The sequence below is a fragment of the Idiotropiscis lumnitzeri genome, chromosome 18 (assembly GCF_059441095.1).
Source record: "Idiotropiscis lumnitzeri isolate Australia: NSW breed Sydney's pygmy pipehorse chromosome 18, RoL_Ilum_1.0, whole genome shotgun sequence".
Lineage (NCBI taxonomy): Eukaryota > Metazoa > Chordata > Actinopteri > Syngnathiformes > Syngnathidae > Idiotropiscis > Idiotropiscis lumnitzeri.
In genome coordinates, this window is record NC_142408.1 from 7114981 (window position 1) to 7136559 (window position 21579).

The window sequence follows — 21579 nt, forward strand, 5'->3', positions numbered from 1 at the left end:
CGTGTTTCTACGTCAAGTGTGATATTGGCGAGGGTCGCCTTTGCATGATGGCTAAAACGTGGACCAGGTGACCGTTTGCTGCTCCCGCTGCTCATATTTGCCGCCATATGTTCACATCTCAAGGGCAGGCTGACGTGATGGATAGCATATCTGGTTTGAAAGGGTTTGAAAAATAAATAAATAAATAAATCAAATGAGAGCACGCAAACACGAGGCTCAAGGACAATTATCAGGACATTAGGTTTCAAAGTTAGCTTCACCGTTATCGTTCCAACATTAGCTTACAGGGTTGCGCCGATGTTAGCGTTGGAGTTGGAGTACAAAGTTAGCATCTTTCTTATGGTTAGATAATGTTAAGAGTACAATTTTAGCTCCAAAGTCTTCAACATGTTCTCCTTAAGTTGTCTTATTACTCCAAAGTTAGCTTCCAATATTAGAGTAAACATTAGTTGCTAAACTTAGCTTTTGTTTTAAGTGCTAACACAATGAAGACATGGGCCTACTGCAGCTAAACATTCAATCATGATTTTTTTTCCTTCTTTTTTTTGTTGTTTTTCTAAAATATTTTTGGGGCCATGAAATGTTGAGCAACATTTGCGTCACGAAAACACGAGTGTGCAATAAGGGTCCCCAGGCGGGACTTTATCAGTCACTTGAGTGCACCCCAGGGAGCTCGGTCTTCGTCTTGGCGGTGCTTGAAAATGTGTTTTGTGCAACAGTTTGCCAATACAAATAATAATCACTTATCTTTATTATGAATGCTCATGTTTTGACTTTCAGCACCGCAAAGATTGTTCGGGTGCCGCCGTGGAAACAGGAAGTAGGGGACTTGCGACAAGACTTTGAGGAGTCTTCCTTGGGATGCCGTTTCCTGCGTCTATCTGGTCCTCGCATGCGACAAAGGTGATAAGCGTCTGTGGGAACGTCATCGCAGTGGAAACACAACAATGACCGAGATGATTACAAGGCCACTCCATCCATTTATTTGTGTGTGAGTCCGTGAATCTATGTGGCCCACATTTCCTGTGCGTCAAATCACTTTGTTCCAGGATTCTAACACCAGCTAGCCATGCGATATGTGGCAACCAGGTAGCAGCAAAAACAATCTTTCCGGGTCATAGAAAATACAGTGATGGCTTGTGATAAGAGTTCAATTTGTTACGTGACCATGCTCGTAACCCAAAACATTAGTATCTCAAATAGTCTTTCATCATGACAATTCATAGAAATTAACCCATTACAAAAGTCATCTGATTATATTAAGTTGTTGTTTTAGTCAATCAAATGAATAATTCAGCCACACATTTAACACAACTGTGTCTTTATTAAACTTTATTTCAATGAAAATGTTGATAACATGCCATCTTAAAACTTACTGTATCAATTTGTTTTCACCTAAAAAAAGGTTTTTTTGTATTTTGTTATATTGCAACAGTCAGAGACAATAAATGCTATCTATTCAATTATAATTTAGAATTGTATTTCACTGACTTTTTACTAGTTGTACAAATGTTACTAAGGCATAATTACTTTGTGTACAAAATAATTCACAAAATGTTAAATATTCTCTCTCTCTCTCTGTACACGCGCGCACACACGTACGCACCCATATTATATATATATATATATATATATATATATTTATATATATATGTATATATATATATATATATATATATATATGTATATATATATATATATATATATATATATATATATATATATGAAAACATAAACAACAAGGATGCCACCGGCCAATCAAAGCTCATGGTATTGTTGCCTAGTGACTTGACGACCAATAGGAAGCCTCCAATCGAGCGCGGCCAAATGGTTTGCTTGGTCGGCGCTCAATGGCGATGTTTGTGTTGTCTTTTGTTTGCGAGAATGTTTCAAGTTTAAACGCGACGTGGCCTCGCCAGCGTCACCAAAGGCGCCAGCATGAGTGACACCAGGTAGGTCAACGCGACGTCACATGTTGTGCGCTGACGTCAAACGAAGCGAAGCGAAAATCCTCTCTTTGACGCCGCTGACGGAAGCTAACGTTAGCCTAGCCTGCTAACTCGCTATGTGTGGCTGACGTCAGGCACACTTCGCCCGACAACAGATGTCGTGTTAATGTCACAATTAACTCTCATCACGTTGGGGGAGACGGCGAGCAAGCGGGCGATTTGTTGTGGACCCGTTCCTAAAAACAGTTGAAGCAAACCTTCACGTTGACTTGTTGGCAAGACGATATGAGTGAAGAAACCGAAGACGCAGACGTCTCGCAAACGTGAGAAAAGAGTGACGACAACAAGGTTCATGTATGCTTCATGTTGCACACGCACCAAGTTTTATGGTAGAACAATTGTCAATTTGGGGCGGATTTGTGGATTAAGGATGCGCGTCAAATGATGCCGTTAATGCAGTACCTCCGGAAACTGGCGGGGGCACTCTTGTGGTGTTGGGTCGTTCTTGAACGATTTGTACAAAAAAACCCCGAATCTTTTCAGTAAACGCGAGTCAATGAACCACTTCCTCAAATGATTCGTTCTTTTCTCAGTTCATTTTGGTGAAAGAAAGTGATGGCATTTCCCATTCACGAACAAGGCGTAGGAAGGTGGCGTTTTGGTAAGGGAACAATTCAGTGTACGATTCTTTTGAACGATCTTTTTGATGAACTGATTCTAATGATTCAGTTCACTCAATAGAACTTGTGTCAAATATGTTACGTAATGAACCTAGAACTATCTCTTTTGCTGAAGTCTGAATGTGTCCCCTCGAGGCTCCATGAGCAGCAGTGCGCATGAGCAAATGGTTGACATCCTCAGTCTTGCGCTTCTACAGCCTCTGATTGCCTTGTTCGACTCGTTCTGTGATATTTGTGAAATGAACGTTTCGCACAGATAAATGCTTTTTTCCCAAAAGGCCAATTCCAAACTATTTGACTGTCAGTTTGAACATACATGAGAAAAAAGTTGTTTTTGTTTTGAAAACTGCAAACTCGACCTTTAAGTAACATGTCTTCTGTGGTGTTTTCGTGCTGTTATACAGCAGCAGTGACGTTTTAGCAGACAAGAGCAAACGGAAGAAGAGGAAGGAGCTGAGCGACGAGCAGAAACACGAAATACGGGAAGCCTTCGAGCTCTTCGACACCGACAAAGACAATGAGATTGACTACCACGAATTAAAGGTGACTTGACACTAGGGCTGCTCCATCATGAAAAAAAAATATTAATCACTATTATTTTAGCAATAACTGAAATCACGATTTGTCAAGCGATTTTTTTTTTAGTACAAAAAAAAAAAATGTATCAATGGAAATAATATGAAGAAAAATCTATTTTATCTTAAAATAAAAAAGTGCAATTGTATACATTCCAGTATGGTTTCTTTGTTTAAATAAACATTTTTCTGACTATACGCTTAAAAATTGCCATACTGGCAACTCATGTGGTATTGCACAAGTGTAGCAAGGTGATGTGCGGCTTGACCCCATAGGTCCAACACGGAGATAAATCACTGCTTTGCAACGTACAGTATAAATGGGCGCAATGTCTTTGTGTTGCTAAACAATGTGCAAAAGCTGTACGCTGTTCGTTTCTTTGCAAAAAGGAAAATTGGTAGTGGCTTTGTTGAGAATTAGTCACTGGAGGGCCAGAACAGAGACCAAATCACAAGATATTGATGTGTGTATATTGTTGTTCTCTGGTTGACCATCAGGTGGCGATGCGAGCGCTGGGCTTGGAGGTGAAGAAGGTGGATGTCATGCAGATCCTGAAGAACTACGACACGCGAGGAACGGGCAGAATAGCCTTTGAGCACTTCAGTGAAGTGGGCAAGTAAACCCCAAGACAAACCCTCCGACGACATTCGTACGCGGGGTCCAGGCTAACTTGTAGTCTCGGGTGGGATGTGTGTGCAGTGAGTGAGCTGATCTTGGAGCGCAACCCCACGGAGGAGATCCTGAAGGCCTTCCGGCTCTTTGACGACGACGAGTCGGGAACAATCAGCCTGAGGAACCTGAAGCGCGTGGCCCGGGAGCTCGGCGAGAACACCAGCGACGAAGAACTGCGCAATATGATCGACGCCTTCGACGGCGACGGAGACGGCGAAAGTAAGTCACCCCCCCCCCCCTCCAACAGAATGTGGTTTCCTAGTGTACCTAATGAAGTGGCCGCCACATGTTGCATTGGATTGCACGGAGTGAAAACAGGAAGTGATGTCGTGCATTTGTCCGACAGTCAACCAGGAGGAGTTCCTGTCCATCATGAGCGGAGCTTCGTGAAGATATTGGTTGCATGCTGATGAACTTTGTACGGGATGATGCCGCGAGGGTGACGTTGTCATCCGTGTGGGAGGAAACGTTTATGTACATGGGACGGACTGCTTTATTTATTGACAAAAAAAAAATAAACGATTTTGGTTTGTGACTTTAAACTTGAGCCACTTTTACATTAGGGTACCATTTGAGCATGTCACCTCACTTTGCTGTGGTTTAGTTGGTAAAATCGTCCATCTAGTAAACTGTCGATCCTCAGTTTGGATCCCAGCAGTGCTTCTCTGAATGTTATTTACGTTCATGTTTAATGTTACAGATTGAACATTATACATAATCCTCATGAAAAATGTAAAAATAATTCATCCATCCATACATCGATCGCAGAGTAAACATTGTTTACCCTCACAAACACTCAATACTCTCTTAACCCCCCCCAATGTTAATATCTTACCCGTGTCCTCACCGTGGCGCTGTGGTGCACCTCGACATGGCAATTATAGGCCATGTGTCGCTGAAGGTCGCTAGCCATGTTGCGTCGTTCAGGACCTGCCCTCACACATGCTCAGCTGTCAGAGACAAAGGCCAGAAATAAACTCAGCCTGCAGTTCCTCCCCGGCTACAACCTCCAAGAACCCCCTCAAAAAAAAAAAAAAACTTTCCATATGATGACTCCACACACTTGCCACTGTGCAAGTCTATGAGGGCAGTTTTTGGATCCTGCTTCAGTTCCTTGCACTCGAACGCTCTTTGTCCCCGTGAGTAAGACAATTCAGCGCACTAGTGGAATGACTGCCTTGAAAATAGCACTCGATAAAAATGTACTTTCTAAAAACTTGGCTGCAACAGAGTGCAAAAAAATAAAAGGGAGGACTGGATAAGACTGTATCGTCATCGCAGACAAACCAAAAAGTTACATGTCATGTCTGCTTCCGTACACGGCAGAAGTTCTGTTTCGTCTTTAAGATGACAAGAAGCAACGGGAGCCGTAACTATTCGGTTCCGACGACAACATTTAAGAGATGCGTAAATCCAGCAGGTTAATGTATGCAACCCCGTGGCATTATGGGAAAATGCTACATTTAGAGCCTTTAGCCTCCAAGTATGTTTACACATACTTGGGGGTGATGGAATGCATTTGCTAGTCAAAATATTTTTACGCCACATTGGCAGCTCCATGCTTCCGTACAGGACTACAGAAAACTGATCCGTACCGGAGTGTGCGAAGGACTACAAAAAGCTTTTTCTTCTCCCTACATCTGAGCCACATTAAGGCTTGAGGTTCAAGCTTGTGGATCTTGGCCACACCCACCAATCTCCGCTTGTTTAACGCAACAGTAACTATAGACCTTCCTAGTGGAGCCTGCAATTGTACAACAAGGCGAAACTTGGCAAAAAAAGTTATGATAAAGTGTTACGGCGTCCTATGAAACACAGTGTGTGTGTGTGTGTGTGTGTGTGTGTGTGTGTGTGTGTGTGAGAGAGAGAGAGCAGCTGTCAGTCAGTAGTTTAAACTATGCCAAGCATGTGACGACACTTGCCCTTTGACCTTAAGTGGGGCAGATCTTGGGGAGGTTGAGATCACGGGCAAAGCGAACATTGATGTGAGCGGAGTATTCTATTCAGTGACGATTAGCTAGCTAGAAGAAGTTGCCAGCAAAATAGGAAAGAGGAAGAAGAGAAAACGTAAAAGACAAAAGAGCTGGCCGACATCCGTTGCAGCCGTGTCCCGTGAAGGGCATGACTCTTGAAACCTGAGCGTCACCGTCGGTGACATCACATGTCAAGTCAAGTCGAGTTTATTTGTACAACCCTTAATCACCAAAGAATTGCAAAGTGCTCGTCAGGGCTCACAGTTGGCAAACGTTGGCGACATGCCCTGATCGAGGTTCTTTTGACTTAATACAAGAATGTAAAAATAAGTCTTGAGTTAAGGTGTAAAATGACTTCCTGTGTAACCATCAAAATCAAAGTTTAAACATGACGTTAAAAGAAAACCACCAGGCTGAGCTTTATTTTGAAACGCCCAAGTGGGTGTCGACAAAATCAGTACCAAAAAGAAAAAAATAGACTGCAGAGCTTTATTTTCAAACGTCCAAAGTGGATTTATCAGCGAAATAAAAGTCTGTACAAGACTTCAGAGTTTTGTTTCGTGTCAAACCAAAACAAAAGCAAATGGCGTCCGGCCATTGGCGGCCAAGTCGGGGTGTTTTCGAATCGCCAGCCACGCGCGGCACTCGTCCCGCCGTCCGGATCAGTTTACGCCGGACGCGCGGCTGTCAGCGCAACTGGAAACCGCAGGCTGCATGATTGGTTCAAAATCCTCCGACTTCTTCCGGTCAATCACCCGTTGAGTGCCGAATGTCGCTGTGGCCTCCACGTCTTGCTCAAGGCCTGCCATGTTACACAAAAGTCATTCAAAAGCAACTAGGTTTTCACACACACAAACACACACCCCCACACACACACAAACAAGTCTGTGCTTGGCTACACGATCACACACACACTCAGAAGCACTTAAACACAAACTCATTAAAAACACACGTTTACATGCACACGTTCACGCACACACACTTGCACACTCAGTCACACACTTATGCACACGTATGATTGTGCTCACAAACACGCACGCACACACAGCATCAGTGACACCTCAGCTAAATTTAGCCGGAGTGACCACGACAGGTGAGCGTCTCATCAGCGAGGGGGAGGGGTCCTCTCAGTTTGGACTACATCTGCCGAGTGGACTCGGGACGCTGACCACTTGTCCGTCGTTTCTGCTCAAGCCAGCTGGTCTGGCTTGCCGACTTGTTTGAGACGAGGAATCGAACAGGGAATCCACGGCTGGACCTGGCGGCGCCTCTTCCTGGTGAAGACCACGCAGCGGTGAGTTTACACGCCAGACTCCTCATGTGGACAGGAAGTGACCCAAAAAAGGGTCTTTTAACGTCATCCTGGTATTATGCTAGCACGGTTAGCATCTCTAGCTGAAAAGCCTCCTAGTGTCAGCGAGTCTGCCATTTTGTATCGCGCCCACATTTATTGTAACATGGTGTCACTCAACTTAAGTTTATGGCTGTTTTTTTTTTTTAAACATTTTGGGCACCCAAGTCAATACTGTGGATTACCTCGTTGACAAAGCTGGTTGACCTGGTCGTTATCTAATTGTCAATCTGTGTTTGTGATGTACTGTTGCTTTAAAACAACTTGGAGCTGCAGTAAATGAACAAGCTAACTTGTTAACTGCTAATTACTAGTGCACATTGTCTCTTTAAGATGACAGGTTGAGTAGAAATTACAAGCTAGTTCGCTAAATATAGCGATTACAACCTACGAAATCAACAAGGTAATTCACTAACTTTTTGTGGCTATGGCATATAGTCTCTCATCATGATGACTCGAACTAAATAAAGAGATAATTATAAGACATTACGATTGATTGTTTCTTTTAGACAAGTGTTTTAGCGAAATGAACGAGATAGCTATTTAACTGTTTTCACGGCGTACTGTCTCTTTAAAATGTTTTTTTTACTAAATTTATGTGCTTCCTATTTATGACAACTGGTTGAGGTAATTGAACAAGCTAACTACAAGTGATTATGGCATACTGTCTCTTTACGATGACTGCTTGAGCTAATTCGGTTAGTTCTAGCGATTGTTGAGTACTGTCTCTTTAAAAAGATGACTGAATTAAATGAAAGCTTTAATTATGGAGTTAAATCAACACTTTACTGTCATCAGCTAACTACTCATGATCAAAGCACACTGTTTCTTTAAGATGACTGGGTGAAGGAAATTATTCATCTGATCCAAACTTTAAATTGGACTTTTCATCCCTGGGAAGTGCAGCACAAAGTGGTGCACGTAAAGCGGGAACACCTGACAAGAGAGTGACCACCCCTGGCTACAACGTAGCTGCGCCTCTGATTGAGAGGGGCAATCAATTAGCAAAGCTAATTGCGATTGGCTGCCAGCCCTGGATTGTACCTAATAAAGTGTCAGTAAGCGTGTTTGTCGAATGTGTCCGCTGAGTGGCGCTAGTCCACCAATCAAAACTGTTGATCAGTTTCACTTGTTGAAACTTGTTTCGTCGCCTAATTTGAGTGACGTCACTGATCTTCTGCTCGCGTCTGCTCATTTCCTGGATGTGCGTGGGCGTGCGTGCTTGTGTTGTTCAGGTGCTTGCGCGCGCGTGCCCGAGCTGGATCGCCGCTGGACGGACACGAGGGAACGAGCCAAGACTTGTGGCGGGAAAGTCATGCTGCGCTAAAACACGCGTCAGAGGTGAGCCCCCGTGCGCGTACACGTGACCGTGTACACCCAAGCGCGCGCGAGCGCGTCATGTGGGTCCGCGAACGCATCGCGTGTTGCGTTGAAGTGGTGCGTCCTTCCTTGGAGCTCGTTTGTTGGGTGGACTGTTGAGTCTTTTTGCGTCCCGTTTGAGGAGCTCACCATCCGGGCTTTGCGCGGATCTGCAGCCGGGACCCTAGCGCATGCTGACCGAAACAAGTTTGATTCGGTAAGATGACTCCGAGTTAGTTTCTTAGTCAGGAGACACATTCAATGTTAAAAATCAATTTTAAACATTTTTCACGCTTAAAAATTATGCTTTTTGTTGTTGTTTTCAGTCGTTTCCTGTGGCGTATTTAAGTAATTTGGGGGGTTTGGGCAAAATCCAGATAGCTCCCCTCCTCACACTTTTGACATTTTTGAGTCCATTGAAAGGCACTTCAAGCAGAAGTTATTTTGATGATGATTATTATAATCCTGTTGTGCTGTATATGATGATCCCACCACTTGTGATAACATCGCACAGTCATGCACTTTCAATTTCTGGTTTAGCAAAAGTGGTTTACAGTCAACTTAATGATTTAAAAAGTGACATAATCATCATCATCATCAAAATGCTGAACATCACTGGTGTCCAATTTGTCCAGCTGAAGTTGTTGGCATGGTAAGCCTTTAGCCGGGATGACCTCATGCATGTATGTGAGGATGTTGTCCGCGGCCAATTATTTTATCTCACACACACACATGCACACACACGTGTCTGTGGTGTGTGTTGAGCATGTGTTGTGCACATGTTCCAGGGCCGTCAATTTCTTGCTGTCAGTCAACTTCTGAGTTGCTGACTTTTCAGTTTTTTCGTTGTCCGGCTTTTGAATGGCAACCAGTCTGAGTGCTCTGCCAATGGTTGTCTTTGTCAATGTATACCAAGACATTGACTGGCAACCAGTCCATCATTTGTCAATATGCATCCCTATTTTGACACGTGACTGGTCTGGGGTGTATTCTCCATTGAAATAGGCTCTGCCCTTTTTGACACAATCTGTAGCTATATTTGGTCCTCAGGTGATGATGTCATCATCAAGTGGTCTGCTCGGTGACTCGTCGCCGGGTGCGTGTCAACACGCCGATTGTGGGGAATTTGTGACGCGTGAGTCGCTTGCGTGAATCGATTGAGCGCCGCTTGATCGCCATGCATGACAGCCAAGCAAAAGCAACTTGTGAGCTATTTTTAGCTGCCTCCTAAAATAAAAAGTGAACTTTTTAACCCAAATCACAATGACGCAACAAAACGTCTCTGGGAAAAAACAAAACAAAAATGAAGCAAAGAATGCCGGCGCTCCTTCCTGGACACGCCGCTCGATGTGTTTACAGACCACAGAAGACATCATGTGAGGGCACTTGACTGCGTCAGGCGTGCTGACACTGTTCAGGAAGTCTACGCACGGGACACAACTTGGCAAATGAGCAGCTGGCAGTAGGGATGAATGATTTTCGGAAAAAATTGGATTGAGATTTTTTTTTTTCTACAGATATCGCGATTTTGGTTTAATTTTCAATTTTCATTAAAATGTACAGTGGCTTTCACAAACATGACAGAGAATGGTATTACACCATCTCTCCACCCTCGTACGATTCTAACCCGACTTTTTCATCCCGGGATGCACTGACGAATCATTTAAATAATTAACTAATCTGCTGATTATTTCGGGTTAGGTTATTGAAACCAAACTCAAACATTTTTTTTTCTCTTCAAAGCAACTCTGCAAATTGATTTGGCGCTAACAACTTGCTTGCTTTGTTGTGCTTGCTGACATAAATAGCGTTCATTTATATCGAAAACCTTTCCCAACTTAAACTCGTCTTTGATGCCAAACAAAGAATAAAAAAAACAAATGATTATTAATTGTTATTTTTACAGTGTGGGTGCAGGACCACAAGTACTGAGATAACATCAAAAAAATAATTTTTGAGAACCTGTGCATTTGCCAAAAAACTGAAATTGCAAGGGCCGAAAAGAATGAAAATGATTGGATGTTCGATATTAATGACAAGAAATGCGTTCGCAACTTGATTTTGTTTGTTTGTACTTTGGCATGAAGCCGTGCGGCGGCTGCCAAGTAAAGCTGCTCCTGCGTCTTTGTGTTTGCGCTGCTGTGTGGACATCCTGTTAACCTGGCGACCAAGCACTTAAGACACGCCGCTCACATGGCGCACACGCACACGCGTGTAGCTTTCGTGTCAAACAGTTTGACCCTCTCAAATGATATATTTTCATTGACAATATTCATTATGCAACATTTTCCATCCCTTTTTCCTGATGGAATTAATTCATTTTTTCTCCATCAACTTTTCACACTTTGTTATTTTATAGTTTCATTCCAAAATGGAATCAATTCATTTTTACCTTCAAAATTTGACCCACACCTCGCCAAGTAGGACTTCTTCTTATTCCTTTTTTCCTCTCAACCACTTCTGTCATCGTTGGTGTTTTCCGAACATCCCCAAAACTGAGGCGTGTCTCCCAAGTGTGTCAACGCAACCTCAGAAGATGCCCGGAGGAAGTAGATGGGTGTGTCCCCAGGATGAGTGGCGGCTTGTCCATGCGTGCAGCGCTCTTCTTAACATCTACACATGCGCGCTCACTTTGCACTCGGCATGAATGTAATTTGTTGCGGTTGTTTTTGTTGTGTTTCAGACGTGAGGTGGCAGAGTGAAACGTGACAACCAGGAAGGGAGAGCGTAAAGAAAGAGACAAAAAGAAGAAGAGCGAGAAAAGACCCAAAATGGGCAGGAAGAAGATTCAGATCGCCCGCATTGTGGACGAACGCAACAGACATGTAACTACTACACCGTAACACAAAAATCTGTAACGCAACACTCGTCACGCTGCCTGTCACTCAGGACTCTTGCGTCACCCAAGTCTAACACGAGGCTCATAATTTCGTAGCAACTCTCACACGACGAACATCTCAATGTAACATCACACTGCGCAGCAACACATCAACACACTTTGGAATTGTAACACAATATGTCCGCCTTATCCCCGACACAAAACTGTAACAGAACAAACACTTTGAACACAATCGTCCCAGCAGCGATCACTGGAACGCGAACACTGCAGTGATGCCAGGCTAACAGAATCAGAGCGAAATGTCGAGTTTGTCGTCTACAGGGTGCTTAGCAAGATGCAACGGTAGGCTTGTTCGTCATGAAGTATTGCCAAAAAACAAATGTTACTGCTCTGATTTTGCAATGTCCAGTCAAGTGAAATGCAAGTAAGACCTGACAAGTGGCGATCTTTCCAATTCCGTCTCATTCACTTGTATTGTTAACGAGAATCTAATAAGGGGCCAAAACATTTGTGACAGTCTTACGTGTGACCCTGCGAGCCTCAGTGAGCAGTTGTGGTGCATGAGCAAATGACAGGTGCGTCCCTTGGTCAGGCCTTCTCTCTCTGATTGGCTAGTTTTATTCACAGCGTGATAAGTTAAGAAATAAGAATCCAGAATGAAATTAGCAGAATAAGAATGGGCTAGAGAGGCTTGACTCTCCAGAAGATCATCTCAGTAATATTCCACTGTCAGGTCAGACAAGCACTCTTAATAGATAGAACAAAAAGCTGTTTTGTTTTTTTTGGTCACGGAAAACTTTACATTGAATTCATATAAACTGTTGAATGAGATGCGTGTGCGTGTGCATATATGGTGCCACACACGAGTGACTTGTGGCTGTGTGAACAGTTAGTCTCTTCCTGTTATGACAGGAAATGCAGGCACATGTGCTTCCTGATGGCGGGGCAACATTGACCCTGTCACACACACACACACACACACACACACACACAACATGCTAAGTGTACTGTGATGCCCTGGCATGTGGGCAAAGACACCCGAACAAATACACACATGCAAAATGACAACACTCACAAGGTACTGCTGTAGACCACGACTCACACCAAAGTGCTCACTCGCAGCTTCTCACAAGGCCACGCCCCTTGAAAGGCAGACATCCAATGGTTGTGGCTTGAGGCTGTCCAACCTCATATGACTGTTAGCATTGTTCGCCGTGTCGCTAACGGTCGCGTCGTTCCCGCAGGTGACATTCACCAAGCGCAAGTTTGGCCTGATGAAAAAGGCGTACGAGCTGAGCGTGCTGTGCGACTGCGAGATCGCGCTCATCATTTTCAACAGCACCAACAAACTCTTCCAGTATGCCAGCACCGACATGGACAAAGTACTGCTCAAGTACACGGAGTACAACGAGCCGCATGAGAGCAGGACCAACGCCGACATCGTTGATGTGAGTTCACGCACACATGCACAGGGCCACTTTCTCGGTTAGGAATGACAAAAACTCACTTCCGTCCTTGCATAGTCTGTCCTTTTTTTAAAGATTTCTCGTCTTCTGTCCCAAAATTGGCCGTCCGTCTGGGATGGACGGACTGTTCTGTCCCCGGGACCCAACACGGAAATCAGCCTTGTAACACAGCCATCGTGTCACTTCTACGTGACACATTGTAACTGGACAGACATTGTTACACAACATGTGCGTGCACACACACACTGTGACAAGGCTGCAACACTCATCACACTGTCACACACAGTGTTCATCGCAGCGCAACACAGCATTCACTGTAGCACGACAATGTGTGTGCACGTGTCCTCGTTGCAGGTGTGTGTGTCCACGCGGCCCACCCCATGGCCCAGCGCTCTCTGGCGTCTTTAGTGGCCGCGTAATCTGCCGTCATTTTGCCTAATCCCGCCTAATCTGACGCCATCCGTTTGCAGCTCGTTAGCCTAATCCGGGAGGGCTGTGCCCTCGGGGACACTCTTGGAGCCCGCCAGGGTGCATTTCTTCAGTTGTCCACAAGGGCAACCATGCAACGTTGCCTTGGTTTGGCTTTGCTGTTGTGTGGTCTTGTGTTACAGAATGTGGCGTATTGTGTTTTGGGGGCTGTTGTAGTCTAATTTTGTCTAGTTGCCTCCTGACAACATGATGTTGTGTCATGTTGTGTCTCTCGTTTTGTTGAGGTGTTTTGTTTGCCTTATGTTTTCTTGGTTTGTGTGTTGTTTTTTTGTTGTGTTATTGTGTTGTTTTTTTGTATTTGTTGTGTTCTGTAAAATGAAGTTGCTGATTGACAACATGAAGTAACGACGGTCAAGAATTTTCTGTGCCTCTTGTTTTGCCTTGTGTGACTCTGTGGTGTGCTTCCCATTGCGCACACGCGCACACCCCCCCCCCCCCCCCCCACGCACACACAGTGAGTGTAGATGGTTTGTGTTTGTGGCACTCCTTCCCTGCTGCTAAATGGTTGGAAAGCGGCACAGTGCTAAATATAGAACACAACGGCTAAGAATAGCAAGGACCGCTGTGGCGTCAACGTGTGTGTGCGTGCGTGTGTGCGTGTGTGCGTGCGCGCGTGTGTGTGCGCCAACGGAAAGAATGAGAAGAAGGAAAGAACGAAGGCGTACAACTTTTCTTTGGTTGATGACCAAGCAAAAATGTCTTTTAGTTCCTTACAAAGTTCCTGAACTTGTCGCATTTGCACCTAAATTCAAGATTTTTTTTAGCTTCTAGCACTTCCTTTCATTTAATTAATTTCGGGACCTTTCCAAAGCCCTGCCCCACACGCAGGGTCTTTTTTTTATATTAAATGATGAATTCATGTTTTTTATTATTTAACCTTCATGAATGAACTCAGAAATAACATGGACAATAGTTCCTGCGGTCACTTGAACGTTTCTGGTTCAAGGAATTTGTCTACTTTTTAGTACTTCCTGTTTGTACTTAAACCCAAAGGCTCCTTTTCATCTTGGAAGTACCCTCTCTAGTTGGAATATTTTTTGGATCCTGATTAAAAAAATAAATAAATACATTAAGCGTATTTGCTGCACTCCAAACACAAAAAAAGTTTGCTCGTTGACGAGTTCATTCTGTGCAACAATGGCGCCCCCAAGTGGCCGGACTAGTCATTGAAGTCATGTTTTTCTACGTTTGATGCATTTACCCTTGTGACTTAAGATTTGTTTTATTATATAGTTGTATATTTTCCTGTAATAAGTTTGTTGAAGATGTTTCTGAAAGATCGCCGATGTGTTTGCAGACGTTGCGCAAGAAAGGCCTAAGTGGCAGCGAGAGTCCCGACATGGAGGCGGACGACTCTGCCGGTCAGAGCCCCGAGATGGACGACAAGTACCCGAAAATTGGCGACGACATCGACCTGATGCTCAACAGGCAGCAGATCTGCGTGAGTTACCGTCACAAAAAAAAACAACCCAAAAACCCCTCCCCCCTGAAAAAAACCAACTTGATTTTTAAAATGAAATTCTTTCCTAAACCTTTCCATTTTACCCCCTACGCAGGGTTTGTCCGCCTCCAGCTACGACATGGGCTTGAATGCCCCCCCGCTGTTGTACTCGCACCCCAGCATTGGGAGCGCTGCAGCCAACCACAACCTGCTGCCCATCCACCACGCTTCCATGCAGAGGAACGCCATGTCCCCCCTGCGGCCCTCTAGTGGTGAAGATGCAGGTCGGTGAAATCATTTGCAAAATCCAGCCTCACCAAGCAAACCCAAAACGCCAATTTGTCACTTCTGTCGGCTGAAAATGACATTACAGTTGCCAATCAGCGCTCACCTGTTTTTGAAGCTGAGCCATGATTGGTTTGTCATTTTCAGTTGACAGCAAGTGACTGGCATTTCATGAGGATGCATCAAAGGCGAAACTAAAAGTGAAAAATTGTCTTTTCAGGCCTGTTGGGCTCTGAGCTGACAAACAATGTTGCCAGTGTGGGTAAGTCGTCATCATCTTCATCATCATCATCATCATCATCATAATGGAGAAACGAACAATGCAGTTTTTCCCCTCCAGCAGGAAACGGCGTCTACAGCAACCAGTGCCCCTCCCCTGCCATGATGTCACCAGGGGGCGTGTCAAAGAGCATCCAAGACAAAAGTCCGCCAATGAGCATGAGCCGCAAGCCCGACCTACGACCCCTGATGCAGTCCACCAACAAGTGCAGCAACATGCCGACCATCGTGAGTGTTTTGACACAAATGCATCCATTGAAGAAAAAGGTGTTTTTAACCGACTAACGGCTGTCTACGCCTCACTCGCTGCTGCCCTCTAGTGTGAGGACTTTGACCTGATGTTGGTAAGTCTCACACATTGATGTTCTGTTGTTCTGTGTGCTAGCTCGCTCATTAACATATTTTAAAAAAACAATATTTAAAAAATTAACTGCCTTCCATTGCGGATTCTGGGATAGCAGCCTGCTATTTCGCAGATTTTTTGGGGGAGGGGGGAACTGTTCCGTTCATATTTAGTTCTGCCTCTCATTTGTTTTATGCGTAATTCCACTATGGGCCACTAGTGGGTGGCACAGCATTACATTTGACACCAGGAATATAGAAGAAGTGTATTACAAGATTAGCCTAGTAATCTTTGGTTTTGCGCCAACAGAACCCGTCGGCTGTTGCTTCATTTTCTAACAGGGTGTCCAAGCAATCCGGATGAATGTCGTTCTTTTTGTGCTTCCGCAGAACGCTCGGATCAATCACTCCCAGATGGCGCAGACTCTGTCCAGTCCCGCCGCGTGCGTGTCCGCCGCCGCATCTCTTCCCGGCACCGCCATGGGAGGCTACCCGTCCTCGCTGAGCTCCTTCGGCACGGGTGAGTCCGCTTGTCCGGGGAGGGCCGGCACCAGTCCAAGCCAAAGTTCAACGAAACTTCCCTGCTCCTCAGACTTCTCACTGGGCGGCGAGCTGGCCTCCTTGACGGCTTTTGGGTCGGCCGGGCTGGGCTCCGTCGGCGGCTGGCAGCAGCAGCAGCAGCATTTCCACGACTTGCACAACATGCACAGCGTGCCGCTCGCTCATATGGGGTGAGACAAAAAACAACAACATAGTGCAAGAAAAAAGTGGTAATGGTCCATAATGTTGGATTTCCTCACCACACATGATGGTCCGTGTCTTGCAGAAACCTGTGTCAGAACGCCAACCTGAACTTCCCGTCAGGCCACCACAATATCCACATCAAATCAGAGCCGGCCTCGCCCCCTCAAGAACGCGTGGGGGGCGGCATGGCGAGCGCCCGTACTGGCCGCTCGTCCGCCGGCAGCGCCTCCAGTTGCGGGAGCTCGTACGACGCCGGTGAAGAGCGCGACACAGCCGGTGGCGACCTCCTCCTGCGGCCACCGTCCAATCAGGATGAGCGTTGCAGCCCGTCCGTCAAGCGCATCCGGCTAACGGAGGGCTGGGCCACATGATGCTGAAAGGGTGGGGCTTGGTTACCTTGTAGGGTTTATTCAAGAATTATCTCATTGGCTGTGTTGGGAATCTATCACTAGTCACTATTGGGGCATTTTTAGTGGTGCTACCTGGGTCCGTTATATTAAAATCTGTATGTAGCGATTAGGGAGTTGGGAATGAGCAAATGATTTACGACAGATTCTTTCACTGATTCCTGACTCCCTAATTAAAATATTTGCATTTTTTGTGGAATTATTAGGCCCACTGTCTAAAAATCCTCTTCTAGTGATGACGTCATGAGTAAATGATTCCCAACATGGCCCATGATCGTATTCCTAATCCAGTCGTGCTTTTTGTTTGTGAGGCTGGCAAACCGTCAGACACTCGTGAGTCAAAGCTCATTTGTCAAAATCATTAATCGTTGGAAAAAAAGTGTCAAAGAAAATGACTGTTAAAGTCCCAGCAGAGTGGAGCTAATGCTTATTGCTTATTTGTAGTGTAGGAAAAAAAAAACTCCCAACAGTTCCACAAGAGGACCCTGCGCAACCCCAAACGTCCAATGACGTTAAAGACAAGTCACAGTAATATATTATTTATTTATTTATTTAATAAGTGGTCATTCAAATTCTCCAAAACTAATTTTTATAAGCAAGTTCTGACCCACATGGTGAAAGACTTTCACCAACCAAAATACTGTCGGAGGGGGGGAATATATATATATATATATATATATATATATATATATATATATATTACACGATCTAATGAATTTGACGTTTCCAATTTGTGCATGTTTGCGGGGTGTTAGAATTACAAACAAATTTTTAGTTTTTAAAACCAACACATGCAAACCAACACAAGGTCCAACTTTGGACGTCCGCTACCACTTCATTCATAAACATTCACAACATGTCAATCAAGCGTTGAAAAAGATGGAATAACGTCTAGATGAGAAGCAAGCGAAGGTCAGTGAGGTGACAGGAAGTGCAAGAGGCGACCGGAAAAGGAAGTTTATGCGGGTTCAAAAGAAGGTTGACAGGAGGAGGAACAAAGTGACAGGGCGATGCTGGGCGCAGGAGCCAATGGCTGCCAGCAGTGCGTGAGGGCAGGGGCGTAGCCAGCCGAAGCGAGGCCTCGTTATGCACAGTGTGTTAGTTTTTAGATCTTAGTTTGTAGTGCGGTAGCCTTTAGCTTTGCAAAGGAGGACTGCGGGACAGTAACGGCTTCAAATGTTTGTTTTTCTTTGTCCTGGTGTCAGAGTCCACGCAGTTGCCATGGTGACCCCACAAGTTGCGCTATTGGTTGAGTCCTTATTGATATTAAAAATTCTTAGTACGTGTCCATGGTAACTACAAGAGGCTCCGACTCCAGCTTCTGCTTGGCTTTTTTCTTCTTCTTTGTTTTGTTGAAGCTGAGGGTTGTTGACATTTGAATATTTTGCTGATCAAAAATGTATATTTGGAGGCCCAACCCTGGTTTCAAGCCACCAGATCCCGACCGGTTCCGAGGTAGAACCCGGCCGCGTTACGGGTCGCAATGTCGCTTGACATGCAAGAGGAGATTAAGGGCAGAGCCCGCCAGTTTTCTTATGAAAAAAAAAAAAAAAAAAAAAAGTTGTTTTGGCTCAGAACCTTTTGGGATCACACATGCACAAAACACAAATTTAATATATATATTAACTATGTAATAAAATATTACCGCTCTGCTAAAAATGTTGCTGTTTTGTTTCGTGTTTCCCGTCAAGGTCGTCCAGACAGCTGCGGTTGCCAATCAGTCAAATTGCAACAGTTATCACTGCAGCAAAACCACAGGAACACAACAACTTTTATGACTTTTTAAGACTCATGACCTTTTGATGTCATAATAAACAGCACTTCTATGACTTTAAACCATTTAATTAACTTTAATCACATTTTTATGACAATTAACTTTCATGACTTTTTTATAGTCTGAACAACTTTTTACTTTTAAACACTTTTATGAATTATTTTATGACTTAATGACATTTATTAACCGTTTGTGACGTTTTTATGACTTAAAAATTATGGTTATTTTGTCATTTTTCATAGTTATCAAACTCTTGCCATTATTGTTTAAAAAAAAACATATTTAGGACTTTAAAACAACTTTTCTGACACAATTTAAAATAGTGCCGCTTTCAAAGGCTTGGACCTGATTCAAAATGGCCGAGCTTCTGCGCATGCGCGACTCATATTGTGCAGGGGCATTTCTGGTTGCGTCCAAATCACCCGGCTGGGTCCTCATTTTCGACCACGCGACGTCACTTTCGGCAAGGTATGACCGCACATGGTGTCCAAATTCACATTAAAAGCTTGTTAAAATTCGCCACGGTTTATGCGGCCCATTAACGCTTCATGAGGAGGCGCGTTTGAAGGCGTCGAATGACCCAGCCTGCTAATAGTCCTTCTAGAAATTGGAAACCAGTAAGTTCTGTCGCGCCGTAAGTGACGTCACCAGGACGAAAAATGCGGCCTTCGGAGGATGTAGAAAATTGACACAGCCCTTGTCAGCACGTCGCGCTGACACATTAGCATGCATCGTGATACAGCCGCGTCACTACTCTTCATTCTTGTCGACGTAAGAATGAACAAACTCGCTGTATTCTTGTCGCAGGACGCCCATCACTACTTGACTTGACTGCGTTGGGGATAATGTTCGTCTTTGCTTGAAACATCTCCGTGCATGTTGACGTTTCTCGGCCTCGCCGAACTATCGTAGCTTACTAGCCGCTAACGAGAGACGCGTTAGCTATCGCTCAGCAGTGCGAATCGTTTGAAAATGTGCGCAAGAAGGATAGCAGAGTACGAAGAGGAGCTTTGCGGGGCAAAAGACGACAAGGAGCGGGAACGTCGCCAAATACTCGACGCAAGAGTTGAGCTTCACACAGCAGGTTTGCTCACTTTCTACCTCTCACATATTTACTAAATGGAGTATTTTCTCTTGTTCGCAATCCAATATTCCTGTGTTTATTTTTTTTTTAAAGGGACAGTTGATTGACGTTAACACTGGCACTTATATAATAGGTTTGCATGTAGAAATGACACCAGTACCCTAATTTACCCCCCTCAGAGACTCTGTAGTGATTTAAGGTTTTTGTGATGAGATTTGACAAATTGGCACGCCCCTTTTTGGAGCTCAGCGAACTATTTATTTTTTAATTTTTTTCATTTTATTTAAAAAAATGAAAACATTTATTTTTCCTTATCATGCAATAACCCGATTTCATTATTGACCGATATGCTGACAGGCCTGCATCCAATCAAAGTTAAATCCAACCGAATTTGTCTTAAAAGGGAATAAATAAATGTTTGCGACGAATTGGACTCACTAGTTGCAAAACTCAATAATGACAGATACGGTAAAATACCTGCAAAAAATATACCACATACCAACAATCAACTGGGAAGTAATGTGTATTTTTGTCCTTGTGTGTCCTGCAGACGTCGGTGGAAAAACGCCGTCCCTTCCCATTCGAGGGGAAGCGATGGTTCATGTGAAAGAAGAAGAAGATGAGGAGGAGAAACGAGGGCCTCTTCACATTAAGGAAGAAGAGCAGGAGGAAGACGTCACCAACTCAACATGCACTATTGTCCCTCTCAAGAGTGAAGATGAAGATGAAGGTCCAAGCGAGGCCAACGGAGGGGCGGAGCCTCTCAGCAGCAGCAAGCCAAGTCAACACGCGACAACAGAAGGGGACGGACGATCACCTGCGGACCGACTCTTGGCGCCACTGTCAGATAATGACGCTGCAACGTCACCCTCTCCTCACACGCATGACGATGAAGAGTCTCAAGGTCATGTGACATGCCCCACTGACAAAAAACGCTGGGAATGTTCTGAGTGTGGAAAAACATATGCTTATAATGGCAGTTTGAAACAACACATGCGAGCGCACACTGGAGAGAAACCTTTTGCATGTGCAGTTTGTGGTAAAAGATTTTCTAAGACGAGAATCTTAAAACTACACACAAGAACGCACACTGGAGAGAAACCTTTTGCATGCTCAGTTTGTGATCAAAGATTTTCTCAGAAGGGAAGTTTAAGCAGTCACATGAGAAGACACACTGGAGAGAAACCTTTTGCATGCTCCTTTTGTGGCAAAAGTTTCTCGCACAAGAGAAGCTTAACAACACACACAAGAACACACACTGGGGAGAAACCATTTGCCTGTTTAGTTTGTGGTAAAAGATTTCCTGAGAAGGGAAGCTTAAAACGACACACAAGAACGCACATGAGAGAGAGATCTTTTCCCTGCTCGGACTGTGGTCAAAGGTTCTCTAAAAAGGAAGACTTGAAACAACACATGCGGACGCACGTTGTTGAGAAACTTTATACATGCACTGTTTGTGGTAACAGTTTCTTTAACAAGGGAAATTTGACAACACACACCAGAATACACGCAGGCGAGAGACCTTTTGCCTGAAGGGATTGTGAACAAAAGTTCACTTGACGAGTCCGTCTGGCAAGCCACACAAACAAAGTTGGGAAGTGCTCAGCGAGATACCCTCTTGCCTGGACCTTCTTCAAAGCTTCCTGCGGTCAAGTTCGGAGAATAAGCAACTCATGCTGCAACACTTCAAATTAAAAAATGAAAAAGAGACAGCCTGACTGGCGAAACGGTAAAAAACTTGGACTCTTGGTGGCAAGGAGGAAAAATGTCAATGACATCCTGAATGAAATAGTGACAATAAATTCTGTTTATTTGTACTCTATGCTATACTACATTGTTAGTCTCTGAAAAGTACACGAGTCTTTCAAT

General features: G+C 44.4%; 3 protein-coding genes across 10 annotated transcripts; all 3 read left to right on the forward strand.

Annotated features, from left to right (window-relative positions):
- Nucleotides 1-1978: 1978 nt before the first annotated feature.
- cetn3 (centrin 3) lies at nucleotides 1979-4274 on the forward strand. Its single transcript, XM_088281383.1, has 5 exons — nucleotides 1979-2272; nucleotides 3037-3172; nucleotides 3703-3817; nucleotides 3905-4096; nucleotides 4224-4274. The coding sequence occupies exons 1-5, from the start codon at nucleotides 2235-2237 to the stop codon at nucleotides 4265-4267; spliced, it is 525 nt and encodes a 174-aa protein (XP_088137509.1). The 5' UTR covers nucleotides 1979-2234; the 3' UTR covers nucleotides 4268-4274.
- Nucleotides 4275-7028: 2754 nt separating this feature from the next.
- LOC148319316 (myocyte-specific enhancer factor 2C-like) lies at nucleotides 7029-18504 on the forward strand. 8 transcript variants are annotated; one of them, XM_088280663.1, is made up of 12 exons: nucleotides 7029-7144; nucleotides 8437-8542; nucleotides 11244-11385; nucleotides 12644-12847; nucleotides 14652-14795; nucleotides 14911-15079; nucleotides 15301-15342; nucleotides 15421-15587; nucleotides 15680-15703; nucleotides 16092-16221; nucleotides 16294-16432; nucleotides 16528-18504. In XM_088280663.1, exons 3-12 carry the CDS (start codon nucleotides 11332-11334, stop codon nucleotides 16814-16816), a joined length of 1362 nt encoding a protein of 453 aa, XP_088136789.1. In that variant the 5' UTR covers nucleotides 7029-7144; nucleotides 8437-8542; nucleotides 11244-11331; the 3' UTR covers nucleotides 16817-18504. The 8 variants fall into 8 exon arrangements, with proteins under 8 accessions (XP_088136789.1, XP_088136790.1, XP_088136785.1 ...); XM_088280664.1 differs by having other exon boundaries at nucleotides 15424-15587; XM_088280659.1 differs by having other exon boundaries at nucleotides 16092-16432.
- Nucleotides 18505-19100: 596 nt separating this feature from the next.
- Nucleotides 19101-21533, forward strand: LOC148319317 (uncharacterized). Its single transcript, XM_088280668.1, has 2 exons — nucleotides 19101-19710; nucleotides 20261-21533. The coding sequence occupies exons 1-2, from the start codon at nucleotides 19599-19601 to the stop codon at nucleotides 21241-21243; spliced, it is 1095 nt and encodes a 364-aa protein (XP_088136794.1). The 5' UTR covers nucleotides 19101-19598; the 3' UTR covers nucleotides 21244-21533.
- Nucleotides 21534-21579: the final 46 nt, after the last annotated feature.

Bases quoted from the DNA above. Each gene is read 5' to 3' on its own strand.
- LOC148319316 (XM_088280659.1), top strand. From the start codon at position 11,332: ATGGGCAGGAAGAAGATTCAGATCGCCCGCATTGTGGACGAACGCAAC. The intron at 15,080-15,300 runs GTCGGTGAAATC...TTGTCTTTTCAG, and splicing joins CTCTAGTGGTGAAGATGCAG to GCCTGTTGGGCTCTGAGCTG. The intron at 15,588-15,679 runs GTGAGTGTTTTG...GCTGCCCTCTAG, and splicing joins GCAGCAACATGCCGACCATC to TGTGAGGACTTTGACCTGAT.
- LOC148319317 (XM_088280668.1), top strand. From the start codon at position 19,599: ATGTGCGCAAGAAGGATAGCAGAGTACGAAGAGGAGCTTTGCGGGGCA. The intron at 19,711-20,260 runs GTTTGCTCACTT...TGTGTCCTGCAG, and splicing joins AGTTGAGCTTCACACAGCAG to ACGTCGGTGGAAAAACGCCG.
- cetn3 (XM_088281383.1), top strand. From the start codon at position 2,235: ATGAGTGAAGAAACCGAAGACGCAGACGTCTCGCAAAC. The intron at 2,273-3,036 runs GTGAGAAAAGAG...GTTATACAGCAG, and splicing joins GACGCAGACGTCTCGCAAAC to CAGTGACGTTTTAGCAGACA. The intron at 4,097-4,223 runs GTAAGTCACCCC...TTTGTCCGACAG, and splicing joins CGGCGACGGAGACGGCGAAA to TCAACCAGGAGGAGTTCCTG.